Source organism: Oncorhynchus tshawytscha, linkage group LG09, assembly GCF_018296145.1.
Source record: "Oncorhynchus tshawytscha isolate Ot180627B linkage group LG09, Otsh_v2.0, whole genome shotgun sequence".
Classification (NCBI taxonomy): Eukaryota; Metazoa; Chordata; class Actinopteri; order Salmoniformes; family Salmonidae; genus Oncorhynchus; species Oncorhynchus tshawytscha.
The window spans coordinates 69,989,790-70,005,166 of record NC_056437.1 but is presented as its reverse complement, the minus strand read 5'-3'; the positions used below and the strand labels follow the sequence as shown (position 1 = coordinate 70,005,166).

At 42.6% G+C, this 15,377-nt stretch overlaps 1 protein-coding gene across 1 annotated transcript; it reads left to right on the top strand.

The window, feature by feature from the left end:
- The first annotated feature begins 7,089 nt into the window (after positions 1-7,089).
- LOC112258536 (pyruvate dehydrogenase (acetyl-transferring) kinase isozyme 2, mitochondrial) lies at positions 7,090-14,805 on the top strand. Its single transcript, XM_024432960.2, has 11 exons — positions 7,090-7,369; positions 7,991-8,132; positions 9,276-9,347; positions 9,624-9,808; positions 10,609-10,698; positions 10,928-11,005; positions 11,178-11,254; positions 11,409-11,507; positions 12,426-12,536; positions 12,745-12,858; positions 12,986-14,805. Exons 1-11 carry the CDS (start codon positions 7,252-7,254, stop codon positions 13,127-13,129), a joined length of 1,230 nt encoding a protein of 409 aa, XP_024288728.1. The 5' UTR covers positions 7,090-7,251; the 3' UTR covers positions 13,130-14,805.
- Positions 14,806-15,377: the final 572 nt, after the last annotated feature.

Genomic DNA, 15,377 nt, shown 5'->3' with positions numbered 1-15,377 from the left:
TTGTGGATGCGTGTGACGCCCCCCCAACCCCTCTTTACACTCCCATTCTGTGATGAACCGAGCAGTTTTTACCAATAGAAGACGGTGAAATGGGTTGGAGCTGCGTTCAGATATGGCAAAGGAGTAGCACATCAGAAGATCACCGACATTTGAGAGTTTATGGCCAAGAATATAACAAATTGATAGCAACAAAAAAAAATAAACATGACATCCCCATATCATATAGGTAGTGTTCAATTGTCACATTCTTCGCCTCATGGATCTTTTTGTGTCCCTGGTTGCATAACTGCCTGAATCAGAATAAAAAATATATTCTGACACAAAGTGCTGACGTCGAAGCTTGATTAGAGTGTTGTATAAATAGATTGATGATTCATTTTATCTCAATTATGGACATTATTTATTCATGCTGTCCCCACTGAGTGATGGAGCTTGATTATTTTTATGAGAATAAATTCTCTCTGATCCAGATATGCAAAGTTATGAGGTATTGAAATGAAAGGGGTTCTAGATGTTCTTTGTGTGTCAACTGTGGGGGAAATAGATATGGACTCTTGTAGAAAATGTATTACATGCTACAGTGTCCCTATTGTATCTGCTCACAGGACATACACCAATTGGAACTTCTAAAATAATGCAATCATTGCAGATGGTGGCTTTTGTTGACCGCACAGTGTCGCCATTATCTGTCGACAGGGATCCCTTCCACCTCTCAGACTCCATTCATCCATTCACGCCATAGATCACCTTGACTTAATCTCTCTCTCTCTCTCTCTTTCTTTCTTTCTTTCTTTCTTTCTTTCTTTCTTTCTCTCTCTCTCTCTCTCTCTCTCTCTCTATTTCTTTATTTCTTTCTCTCTCTCTTTCTTTCTTTCTCTGTGGTATATGTCCTGCATGCAAAATATAATATAGCCAGCAGATGGCAACCATGTTGAGACCTTCTTGATATGTAATCAAGAAGGTCTCATCCACCAATACGAAACTATAGCCTACCTCACAGTCATACAATCTATTTACAGTATATGGGTATTTGGACTATCAGTGTCTAAATGAAGTGTCAACTTCCTCCATCCAGGACATACCGCTGTGCTAATCAAACACACTTCTCAAAGCCCTTCTCCCAATCATTTCATGTCTGCTCAACTTCATTTAAACTGTTGAGTTGAATGGAAATAAATGGAATATTACTAGTCTGAGCTTTTGAGTCTCTAGTTATTAGCTAGGCCTCGTGGAGTCACAGTGGAGGCAGGATATAAGCGACAAGACCAAAAGAATGTGAACACCTGTTCGTCGAACATCTCATGTCAAGATCATGGGCATTAATACGGAGTTGGTCCCCTTTTTGCCGCTAAAACAGCCTCCACTCTTCTGGGAAGGCTTTCCACTAGATGTTGGAACATTGCTGCGGAGACTTGCTTCCATTCAGCCACACGGTCATTAGTGAGGTCGGGCACTGATGTTGGGCGATTAGGCCTGGCTCGCAGTCGGCGTTCCAATTCATCCCAAAGGTGTTCGATGAGGTTGAGGTCAGGGCTCTGTGCAGGCCAGTCAAGTTATTCCACACCGATCTCTACATAGCATTTCTGTATGGACCTCGCTTTGTGCACGGGGACATTTTAAAAAACAACCAAATCATTGAACCTTTATTTAACTAAGCAAGTCCGTTAAAAACAAATTATTATTTACAATGGCGGGCCTACCCCGGCCAAATCCGGATGACGCTGGGACAATTGTGCGCCGCCCTATGGGACTCCCAATCATGGCCGGTTGTGATTCAGCCTGGAATCGAACCAGGGTCTGTAGTGACACCTCTAGCACTGAGATGCAGTGCCTTAGACCGCTGCGCCACTCGGGAGCCCATTCATATTGCATTGTCATGTTGAAACAGGAAAGGGCCTTCCCAGACTGTTGCTACAAAGTTGAAAGCACATAATCGTCTAGAATGTCATTGTATGCTGTAGCGTTAAGATTTCCCTTCACTGGAACTAAGGGGCCTAGCCCAAACCATTAAAATCAGCCCTAGACCTTTATTCCTCCTACACCAATCTTTACAGTTGCCACTATGCAGTCGGACAGGTAGTGTTCTCCTAGCATCCGCCAAACCCAGATTCGTTCGTCGGACTACCAGATTGTAAAGCGTGATTCATCACCCCGGAGACCGCGTTTTCACTGCTCCAGAGTCCAATGTTGGCGAGCTTTACACCACTCCAGCTGACGCTTTGCATGACTCATGGTGATCTGAGGCGTGTGGGCGGCCATGGAAATCCATTTCATGAAGCTCAGGACAAACAGTTCTTGTGCTGACGTTGCTTCCAGAGGCAGTTTAGAAATTGGTAGTGAATGTTGCAACTGAGGACAGACGGTTTTTATGTGCTACGCACTTCAGCACTCGGCGGTCCCGTTCTGTGAGCTTGTGTGTCCTACCACTTCGCGGCTGAGTTGTTGTTCCTTTCCACTTAACAATCACAGCACTTACATTTGACCGGGGCAGCTCTAGCAAGGCAGAAATGAGATGAACTGACTTCTTGGAAAGGTGGCATCCTATGACTATGCCAGTTGAAAGTCACTGAGCACTTCAGTAAGGTCATTCTACTGACAATGTTTGTTTATGGAGATTGCATGGCTGTGCGCTCGATGTTATACACATGTCAGCAACGTGTGTGGCTGAAATAGCCGAATCCACTAATTTGAAGGGATGTCCACATACTGTATGTACAGTTGAAGTTGGAAGTTTACATACACCTTAGCCAAATACATTTAAACTCTGTTTTTCACAATTCCTGACATTTAATCCAAGTAAAAATTCCCTGGTTTAGGTCAGTTAGGATCACCACTTTATTTTAGGAATGTAAAATGTCAGAATAATAGTAGAGAATGATTTATTTCAGCTTGTATTTCTTTCATCACATTCCCAGTGGGTCAGGAGTTTACATACACTCAATTAGTATTTGGTACCATTGCCTTAAAATTGTTTAACTTGGGTCAAACGTTTCGGGTAGCCTTCCACAAGCTTCCCACAATAAGTTGGGTGAATTTTGGCTCATTCCTCCTGACAGAGCTGGTGTAACTGAGTCAGGGTTTTAGGCCTCCTTGCTTGCACACGATTTTCAGTTCTGCCCACAAAAAAGGATTGAGGTCAGGGCTTTGTGATGGCCACTCCAATACCTTGACTTTGTCCTTAAGCCATTTTGCCACAACTTTGGAAGTATGCTTTGGGTCATTGTCCATTTGGAAAGACCCATTTCCAACCAAGCTTTAACTTCCTGACTAATGTCTTGAGATGTTGCTTCAATATATCCACATAATTTTCCTGCCTCATGATGCCATCAATTTTGTGAAGTGCACCAGTCCCTCCTGCAGCAAAGCACCAACACAACATGATGCTGCCACCCCCGTGCTTCGCGGTTGGGATGGTGTTCTTCGGCTTGCAAGCCTCCCCCTTTTCCCTCCACGCATAACGATGGTTATTATGGCCTAACAGTTCTATTTTTGTTTCATCAGACCAGAGGACATTTCTCCAAAAAGTACAATCTTTGTTCCCATGTGCAGTTGCAAATAATAGTCTGGCTTTTTTATGGCGGTTTTTGGAGCAGTGGCTTCTTCCTTGCTGAGCGGCCTTTTAAGTTATGTCTATATAGGACTCGTTTTACTGTGGATATAGATACTTTTGTACCTGTTTCCTCCAGCATCTTCACAAGGTCCTTTGCTGCTGTTCTGGGATTGATTTGCACTTTTCACACCAAAGTACGTTCATCTCTAAGAGACAGAGCGTGTCTGCTTCCTGAGCGGTATGAGAAGTATATCAATAATGGTAAATGCATATTTAATGACTTTACCGTTTGAAAAAGCAAATGTTTACTAGGTACTGGGTAAACATACATTGATTGATGATGTGTATTGTCCTTCAAGAGGAAATTCTTTCAAGAAAACCATCCCTGACTCCTTACATGTATTTGTGCCCTGTCACTGCTTGGGTTTCACTGGATGCTGAATGATTGGCATCCCAATATCTATTACCATGGCGCTTCCCCCTTGACCACAGCTTGTCTTTTCCATGTGAACAAACTATATTGGGCTGGGTAGAAGGGGAGAGGGGGTTGTTTTAACTGGGTGAGAGGTCGAGGGAGAGGGGCTTTCTAAGAGAGATCAGTGTACTGGGCCAATCGTTTCCAAGCATGATATTATTAATAAGTGTACGCCATTTGCAGTCTATTAATACATGGTTATTCATATTATATTAATATATTAATACAGGTTATTAATACCTGTTTCTGTTCGTCACCTAATTTGACGATTAAACGTGTTGAAATGTGTGGTCTAGAGTGCTGAGTGATGCACTGTGACAAGGATCTTTCCTAGGAACCGACATTTGGACAAATTGGGCAAGACCTGTCTCATCTCCTTTGACATTATTTCCAATTAACTCTGGTCCAGTACAACACTGTTTCTATAGCAAGAGGAGGGTGAAGGACCATGATGAAGGACCAGGAAGATGATTTTCATTTTTTTTTTTACATTCATAACTAATAAAGTCATCTAATATAACGGTGGTCATCAAACGTCCATAGTATTAGCTATTACTACTCAAAATGGTTAACATAAGAAATACAGAATACGTATATAAATGTTATTTCTTTAAAAAGTGGTGCTAGCTAAATGCACGTTAAATACACCCGACCTTGTTAACCAATTGACTGTTCACTCAGATCAAATGTTTTAGTCATTTCCCCCGCAGGCCACGGGCAAAGCAATAGGTTGGTGCATTGCTTGTTGGCCTGCAAAAGCGAGTATCCATTGACTGGCAATGGGCCATTGTGCTACTGTATGTGCTTACAGCATTTCAGTATGAGGACATTTAGCAACTAGTGCTCTCCATACTGATATATACTGTATTACATAATCAACATATTCCTATCGCTCTCTCTTGTTTGGGCCCACAACAATTGAACCTATTGAGCAACATTGTGTATATTGCACTGTATAGGAACTTTAATTTGGCCTCCTTTAGTGTATATATGACAACACTGGTGAACTTTAGACGGTTAGGACACTACTGTGTAGGCAGGCTCTACGGTTTGCAGACTAGTAGGCTATACAGCTAACACTGTCAAAGCAGCAGGGTAGTATACTATTCCCTGCACATGGTGCACTGGTCCAACTTATTGTTACATAATCCTGTACTATGAGCACGGTCCCTCATGTCTGCTGGTCCGATTAACTGGATCACTGCCCTGTGTTTATAGTACACTACCATAACAACTAATCACTCTAAATGACACATGACACTTCAACTCTTCCTCTCCTTGTCGCGCTGTCTCGTCACATTCCTTCACAAGCTACCTAACGAGTAAACATAGCTATGTAGCTACATCAAAAGACAGGTGCTGGTCAACTGGATTAACTGTGCCCTCTTGTCTACATGCTGTATTAGGATGAATCCTCACCATCTCATTGGACGATCATGCCCACACCCTGTCCGAAAAGAGGGTAGAATCCCCAGACTCACTGTCTTTCTCTCTCTCTCTCTCTCTCTCTCTCTCTCTCTCTCTCTCTCAAACACACGAGCGCACACACGCGCTATAGTGGAATTTAGCTGGTGATAATGGACAATCATTTCTTCCATTTCTAAAGCGCTTTTCATAGAATCTCAAAGCGCTCCAAGAGCAAAATAACAAACAAGTAATATGTCATGACGGGTAAACCAATAGAGGCCAAGCCTTTGGAAGCTGCATCCTCTGCAGATAGAGAGGGTCAGTTCATGGTTTGAGCGAAGGGAGCTGGACAGAGGATGCTAGATGATGGAGTCTGCTGATGATCTTGTAGAGGGCAAGTCTGGAAACCAGCCTGAGTCTTATAGCCACTCTTCTTCCAGTCTGTTTATCACCACTTGGCTGATGCCTCATCAGCTCTGGGTGCCAGAAAGCTCACCACACAAAGTTTAGAATAGTAGCCAGTCGTCCTCAATTCGAGCCCTCTGCCTCTGGTATAAGCAGCCAACTCTAACCAAGACTCCCGTCCCTCACTGCTGCTGTTGTCATTGACCATAAACCCAAGCCTGTTCTCTCTCTCCCTATCTATTCTCTCTATCTATGCTCTGTCCCACGCCTCACCTTGTTGATAGAAACACATGCTCTGTCTTTTCTATGTTGTGTTCTTAACCTTGTTATGGAAACACGGTGGCCCGCCCACTCCATAAACTCTCACCTTGTTGCGAATGAACACCATAAAAGGATTATGGTGGCGTGTTTACTACTATAGCATACAAATGGCACCACTTGATTTTACACTCCTGTTTTAGATTGTATTTGCCTGGTATTGTCTAAGGGAATATATGTTTTAATTTCTAGACGGTAACGAGCAGGAAGAAATCAATAACTTTCTAGTAATGTACTTCATTCTTTCTTTTTTTTGCAAATGACTTAAATTCCTTAGGATTGTTTTTTTTGTTGCAGAGCCTAGTCCACCAGATATGTAAGCTTGTTGTGATGGTCTTGTTTTTTTCTTTACCCCTCTCTGACTGGAATGGAGGGTGTGTGAAGTTCAGTGCTCCTTGACCAGGTATCGATACCATTACTGTAAACATGTCAAGTATTTTTGTACAGTATTGACCCCATGAAGACAAGTTGTCTGCTAATGGGGATCCAAATCCAAAACAAACAGCTTAACACGTTTTTGGGGTTGATGCCATGGTGTACATGCTTCCAAGTAAAATGAACACAGGAATGTGGAACATTTTTAAATAAGCTATCAATTATAATGCGATAACCTATGCCCTGCATTCTCAGTAACATTCAAATTGAGCCCTTGTTTTCTGGACAGCAGTAGGCTACCATCCATGAACGTCAACTTGTTGAGGTTGTCAACAGCATAACAGAGATTATTTCCAGACAGGCGACAGACGTGGGCTACCAGTAGGTTAATTGAGGTTATGTGCATTAGAGGTGGCATAAACAATCTGTCAACTCCATCATCATGCCCCTGTTGGGTTGTTGACCATATCTTGTGGGGTGGGTTTCCAAGCACTGCGCACCCACCGCCCACTCTCATTGGCCAGTCCTGAGCATAAAGCAATGCTATTGGCTGGAGAAGTCTACTTCAAGACAATTCCGACTATCGCAATCTTCAGAAAATCAACATTGGTACGTAAACACTCGAGACAGACCTAAACTGACAGCAGCTATACGTCTTGTATTCTGAACGGACATTTCTATTTTTCTTTACTATCAGAGGAGTTTTTATTTGCCTTGCATAATGAAGTTTGTCAGATTCCTGATGAAGAACGCTGCTTTGGCAAACGTGCCAAAGCATATTGACCATTTCTCCAAATTCTCACCATCACCTTTGTCTATGAAGCAATTCTTGGATTTCGGTGAGTAGAATACAAACCCAACAGCATAATTTTGAATAACAATGTTATAATGTTGCTCTGCAAAGAATTCGAGCGACACAATGTTACAATATTAATTTCAGTGTCGTGCACACTGATAGAGAGGGATGTCATTGTATGTTTTGCTAGCTTGCAGAATAATAGATGGTAGCAAATGTAAATAAAATGGTAATTAAACCATAAACGACATAGTGGTGTAATCTCAATTAAAACTACAACGCTGAATATGGTAATTAGATATCAAATTATAGTTGTTTACACTGCGTTGTCTCATGTCCAAACAATACTACATACGGATGTAGGCTGGTTCAAGTTTGACCACAAACAGCAGTCACATGTACTGAACATGTTTACATAAGGAAACCGTGTTGTTCCAGCTAGCCAATTATAATGTTTAAATGTAGGGTACAACGTTACCATTGTTTTCAGAAACGATACGAGATACTGAAGGAATAGGCAGAAGCCTGTCTGAATAGGCCATAGTTTGGCAAGCACAGATGATGATGAGGATGAAAAATAATAGCTATTATTACACAATTGTTTCGATATTTCCTCAAACACTTTTGCTCTAGCTTATCTAACGTTGGCACCCACCATCTCCAGGTTCTACAAATGCCTGCGAGAAGACATCCTTTGCCTTCCTCAGACAAGAACTCCCCGTCCGGTTGTCCAACATCATGAAAGAGCTCAACCTCTTACCGGACCGATTGTTGACCACACCATCCGTGCAGCTGGTGCAACGCTGGTAAGAGCCAGCAAGAGCAATCAGGAACGTATCCGGAAATGTTTTACATAACTCGCTTTGTGTGTGAAAACGTAAACTTTTAACGGGACAGTAGCCTAAAATGTCGCCCTATAATATACTATAATATATTGTCCTATAGTGTCAGCACAAACGTGTTTATTGTTTGCAGCATAGCGTACATACTTGGGGTTTGATTAAGCAACATTGTTGTTATGGCCATTTGGCCAATGCACAGGACAGGCCAGCATAGCTCTAGTGTCCCAGCTGTGCGCCACTCACTCGCGCTGTGAACTTTGTCCCAGTTCCCTCCCCTCCCCTCCCCTCGTTGTTTTCGACTAACGGCTGTCTTGGCAGGAACAGTTGAAACGAGGGGGGAAGTACAGTAGCCTACGTCCACCACTGTTACGCGCGCTCGAGTGCGAAAGGGGAACTTCAAGTGCAAACTGTACCATTGCACTTGTGTAATAGCCAATGAAAGCCTAATGCACTTTGAAAGACACAAAATAACCTTTACGGAAAAAAATAAACGGCAGAAATCTAAGGTTTTAGTATGTGCATTAGAATGCCTTAACTCAATTTGATCATGTCATTTTATTGCACTTCTATGTTATAACATGATTTTACACTGTATGGTATTCTTTGGTTTATTTTATTGCTATGACTGAATGTTATGATGAGAAGCAGGCTGGAAGGAAAAGCCTGTGCAGAAATTAAGACTCACGTTGACTTGATTTAGTTGGACAGAAGAGGCTCACTGTGCTGTCCTTAAGCCGCATATGAGTCTCAGTGGAGTAGATTTACTACTCCTGTGCATTGGAATCACATGGACATATTGAGACACACACACACACAAAATGTGCCTAGCAATGCAAGACGGATGAGGGGTGTCCTGGTATCAGAGCGATGCAGGAATGGCACCTAGCTGGTTCAAAAGCCAACTGGAAAATGAGAAAGTACTGCAAATGTACCATCGCTATCTACTGACAGTCTCTATTGACAGAGCCTGAGACCCAATAGCCTTTTGCTTTACTATTGAGAATCAATGTTTTTAGGTGTTTAAACAAATGTTGACAAAATGTCTGTTTGATTGTAACGTGGCAATAGTAAGGTCACCAAATGATCTCTTCCTTCTCTCTCTTCTAGGTACATCCAAAGCCTTATGGAGATCTTGGACTTCCTTGACAAGAGCCCAGACGACCACAGTGTCTTGCAATCGTAAGTTTTCACCAGCTTCTGCTAACTCCTCAGTATTGTGGTTCTGTGTGGCTCAATCGGTAGAGCGTGGTGTTTGCAATGCCAAGGGTTGCGGGTTTGATTCCCACCGTGGCCACCTGTACGTGAAATGTATGACTGGTGAGTCGCTTTTGATAAAAGCGTCTTCTAAATGGCATATATTATTCATCCTAACTCTGAAAAACTAGCTAGTTATTGCATGTTGGGGGGATTGTTAAAGTCTAAGATTGACAGCCCCCTTTCTCTCCCTCTCTCCAGATTTGTTGAGTCCCTGGAGACCATTAGGAACAGGCACAATGATGTGGTGCCCACTATGGCGCAGGGCGTCATTGAGTACAAAGACACCTTTGGCCAGGACCCGGTCACTAGCCAGAACATCCAGTACTTCCTGGACCGATTCTACATGAGTCGTATCTCCATCCGCATGCTCATCAACCAGCACAGTAAGTCCCGCCTCTGAGGTCACATGCATTCCTCAATGATCAATTCAAAATAAGCTTGTCAGTTAAAGCAACTGTTTCATTTCAAACATAGTTCAGGTGATGTGTTTTTGGGACTTGCCAACCTCTCACCAATTCCAGAGGAGCAATTCTTAGTAAATAGCTGTTGCTGATGGTTGACAGCGATTCGCCTAAATCAGTTTGGCCTTGATCAATTCAATTCCCCTTAACTGAACTTGCAACTCAAGCATACTGCAATGCAACAATTTGGCCCTGGCATTGAGCAAGCCGTTTGAATCTGAGATTAATGCTTACACTGTTAGTCTTGACACACATCCAAGTAGTGTTCTAATTGTGCTGGCAACCAGCTATACAAGGGTTGGCATGGAAAGACTGGCAGAGGTACTTGCACATGCTGAGGTAGACTTTTTTGACAGTCTCAGCCCGGAGGCCTGACTATAGGACAAGAAATAGGGTTGTTGTGAAAATAAAGACCTCACTTTACTTGTTTTGCCTCTAGAATGTTCCTACTATAGTAGGATAGTATTTTGTGTTGTCAGCTCTTATGAAACCAATGAAAAACAGGTTCAAACTGCTCATAGGGTTTGGACCACTCCCCCCCCACCTCAGCACTATTTGTCCAAGGTCATTCAAACAGAACTGGGCCTTGCCCGTTCTTTCCTGCCCAGTCTTGACTTTTTCAATCATTCACCAAAACATTTTGGACTTGGTCCATCACACGTAACATTGTAACTCTTCCCCCTTTTCCTTGCCTCCTCCCCTTGTCCCCTTTTTCTCTGCAGCGCTTGTTTTTGACGGGAACACCAACCCAGCCCACCCTAACACCATCGGGTGCATTGACTCCCTGTGTGATGTCACTGAAGTGATTCGAGGTAAGAGAACCAGTCTTTGGGGCGTACTCATTACATTGGTCTGAGGTGAAAATGAGGTGGTAGGGGGATAGAAAGACCCAGTTGGAAGTGCTTATTCTGTTTACTTGAAGCCGGTAACTCACAAAGAGTGTCTCTACCTACATTTGGCGATCATGTCCATTTTTGTTTGTGGAGTGAGAGCCGGAAACAGCTAATTACATTTCATTCCTTCTCGTCTCTTTCTCTCCAGATGCATTTGAGAGTGCCAAGATGCTCTGTGAGCAGTACTACCTCGGGGCCCCTGAGCTGGAGCTAAGGGTGATGAACTGTAAGCAAAGCAGGCCTCTGCACACCCTCACATTTAATGTGAATTTGAAAAAAATTAACTAACACATTATCTTAAAAGCTAAATGGCATCACATGCATTACATTAGTAGCTATAGGGAAATAAGCTAATGCAATTATGCGCACTTCATAGTGTCTTATCATTTCCTTTTCAGCCAACAATGTCAGAGATCCAATCCAGATCACTTATATCCCCTCCCATCTCTACCACATGCTGTTTGAGCTCTTCAAGGTGAGTCCATATAATGATATCTTAAAACTCAAAATGTATGATAGGGAGGACATTGGCTGCAAGACTTTAGTACAGTAATATCAAAGTATGATGATGTTTGGTCAGATGTTATGTGTTGACAAATACCTGGACATTCTCTTCTGATGTCCCCCAGAATGCCATGAGAGCTACAATTGAGACCCATGAAGTCAGCCACAACCTCCCACCCATCAGAGTCATGGTGGCCCTTGGCGGAGAGGACCTGTCAATCAAGGTGAGTGACAGGGCAGACTTCCAATCACAGTGCTCATATAGCCTTGTAGGAATTAGAATCGCGATGATGAGAGAACTGGGGCAAAGTGTAGAACTTTTGGGAACTTGGTGAACCCATATCTAAAACTGAACATTTCTAATACAGTTAAACTCCTTGAAACAACAAACCCAAAATAGAACCAGCACATAGGCCTACAGTATGTGACCTATAACATTAAACCCAATCCTGTTATTCATTGAAACTCCATCGCTGCATAACCACCTCAAATTCTTAGTTGAAACAACCCAACGGTTTCTAAGAGAAAGATGATGCTGGCTGTAATGTTGTGCCATAGCTTACCTCTCTATTGTGCTCTCAGCCTTGTTCACCCCCTATTACAGCCTTAATTGAGTTATCCAAGGCATCATTCTTGTCAATGATTAATGCAGAGCCACTGAGCCATGCTCTCATTAACAGGATTGGACAAAGTATATAAAGCTATATTTAGTAAGGGATTAACTAAAGCTGCTATTGGTTGATATTGTTAACCTTTCCCCCAATTAGAATCTTAGCAGTGGTGAATGTGAAACTATGGCTGTCTCACTGAATTGAGCTAAATCCTCTCATAATCCACCTCCACCACCCGGTCCATCTGCTCACCTCTGCACTAGATGCCTTGATTATTATTCCTAATGACCTCAGCATTTTCTTCTCTCTGGCCCAATGTTCTAATCCCAGGTTTATATAATAGGATTTTTTCCCCATGTATTCTTGCCCAATATATAGTGTTAGTTGGTGTTAGCTCTACTTAAATAGACTCAGATTGAAAAATACAACATTTGAGATAATGTCAATAAATGGGTTTGAGCTGAGGTTTAATCTCTGTCTCTCTCTCTCTCTCTCTCTCTCTCTCTCTCTCTCTCTCGCTCTCTCTTTTAGGTGATGGATAGGGGTGGTGGTGTCCCCTTAAGAAAGATTGAGACACTCTTCAGCTACATGTACTCCACAGCTCCCAGACCCGACTTCGGTGACAATCACCGGGCCCCACTGGTGAGTGATACACACACATCTACTTATATAACCTCACAGAACCTAAAACCGCACAGGCGCCATACTTACGACTAGATAACCTTGTTTTCTTTAGCAGCATTTCTGTACCTTGAGGCCAAATATCCTATTTTTAATTGTGCTAATAGTTCCAACTATGTCAATGTATTTTTGTTAGCCATAACATTTCCCCTATTGTGTGTCCCTCCAGGCTGGTTTTGGCTATGGGCTTCCCATTTCGCGCCTCTACGCGCGTTACTTCCAGGGAGACCTGCAGTTATACTCGATGGAGGGTCATGGTACTGACGCTGTCATTCACATGAAGGTAAGAGGCAACTACCTACTACCTCTTTTTACACCTCAGATACTAATAACCTACTAATAATAAGTTGTCACATCCCTAGACATGCTAATTGCTAACTCTATCTTCCATCCCCCACTCTCTCCCTCAGGCATTGTCCACAGATTCAGTGGAGAGGCTTCCTGTGTTCAACAAGACAGCTCTGAAACACTACAAAGTTAACCTGGAGGCAGATGACTGGTGTGTTCCCAGTAAGGAACCTCTGGACCTGGCCATATACAGAGTCGCCAAGTGAACTTTGACCTTTCAATTACCTTAAGCCCTAAGGAGAGAGAAAAAGGGCCAAATCTCAATGGGACCTAATGTTGATGTGGTGGTGGGGGAAAGATGTTGTGAACCAATGCTGGAGGAAGTCTAGAAGGGAAGAAACCTCTGATTGCACAGCTTTAAAGCCCCTGGTGGTGTCCAGTTTCAGGAAGTGGGAAACCCACTCACTTCTAGTCCCCACTAAAGTTGTGTTCCTAGGAAGGGGGTTCAGGGACAGGGGATTGAACCAGTGCCTTAGAAAGGCCATCTTCCAAAGTGCAAGTGATTGTAGTTCTCAAACTACCCTGCTCCCCAAATTGCTATACAGTCTGATCAGTGTGTTCCATCCCACACCATGGCCCTTAGCGGGAGCCTCCTGCCCCGCTTAGAACACCTGGATTTGGGGTTGACAGTGAAGGAGGGGAGCCTGAAAGTGAAGGAGGGAAGGTGTGAAAAATGGATCCTGGCAAAGATGGATGGTCAGAGAAGGAGAAAAAAACAAATGCGCAAGTGGGAGATCTTGTCATTCCATTGGAACATGGGATTGACAATTACAGAGCTTTGAAGGTTTAGGGGAAGTACGTAGTCATGATGGTATTCTCTGTGAAGAATAGCCACTTCATTTGAGGATTGTTCAGTGGAGGTCGCATCATTTCAAATCCTTGTAAGAGTATGGAGAGCACACAAAGGGGGTGTTACTTAGCCGTTATCAGTGTTGTAAAGCATGGAGTAAGCCAGCGTCTGGTTAGCCTTGTTGGCACCACCCTTTGTTAGTCAGAGCAGCTATGTCCGGTTATAACCTGTTATGAAGATTGAAGTTGTAGCAACATAACTACTCGACTGAATCACATAGTATGGCAAACGTATATTAAAGATAATGAGTGCCTATTGCCAAGTGGCCAACATTTTAAACATCAAACATTCTAATGTCCTTCTAATGTCCTTGATAATTGCCTATGCATGCAGACAACAGATTGTTCATGAATATTAGCCAATTAGTCATTGTTTTCCTGGTATAAAAATCATGTATTGTATATGGACCTACTTTTGTGTGGATTGGTCAGTGAGAAAAATGTATACGCAACATTGTTTTCTTTCCATTAGCTTGAACAAAATGTCCAAAACGCGTGCAAGAATGTATGGTTTGTGCTCATATAGCCTTACTAGAATTAGAATCGCGATGATGAGAGAACTGGGGCAAAGTGTAGAACTGTTGGAAACTCGGTGAATCAATATCTAAAACTGAAAGTTTCTAATACAATTAAACTCTTGAAACAACAAACCCCAAAATAGAACCAACACATAGGCCTATGTGACCTCTCAGTTTATAATTGTGTTGGATGGAATTCCTTGCCTGTGTGAATAGCTTGATGTAGAAGAAAATGTGGAGATACCTTTTCTAAGATGGATGACTGCACTGTAGAAGTTTGTTACTGGTACCACTGTAGTGACAGTTTGTCCTGCTTTAAAATAGTATGAACACTATTGGTCCAGATGTGTGCGCATCCCTAGTTACAGTTGACCCAGTCAACTGAGTATCTTCTAATCAAGCCAGAACGCTAGTTTGGTTTGTATTTTACTTGAATTGAACAAAATGTACATTTCGAATGTCTTATTTTTATGAAGAAAGTGATTATGTAAAATAAATATTGTCAAATTAATGAAGTTATTTTTCCTGTCTTGATTAAAAAACAAACACATGCATGAACAACTGTGGCAGTGGTTCGATACTGTACATCACAGCTAAGGTCAAAGGTCAGTCATACCTGCTAAACAAGCAGCCTTCTGGCCAGCGTATGCATTTATGACTGAATTAAGGTCAATGCTTGTGACATGCTGTGCTGATCCAGAGTCAGTCTCAGCATTTCAGCTCTACAGTCTGCTCTTCCTATTTCCTAGAACAGTTAAACATATACATACTATCAGAGAACAAGGGGGCGGGATGGAGAGAGCCTGATGCGGGAAGCAATCAATCTTGACCCGTCTGGCGGCACCCTTGTAACCAATCAGAGAGGAGAGCACGGCCCAGCTTTATGTAACTGTCTCTTCAAGAGAGAAAAACAAGTGTAGGAGCCAGGAGCCTACCATGCATGGAGATATAGACCTGAGTTATATCATGTACTGTTTCTCCACTGCCTTCAAAGGCACCTCATGAGTGTTGAATTGGCGTCTTTGTGGGACTCACTACAAATCTACAGAATTTGAATTTTGGGCCTTCAGCTGTTGCTTATACAGTT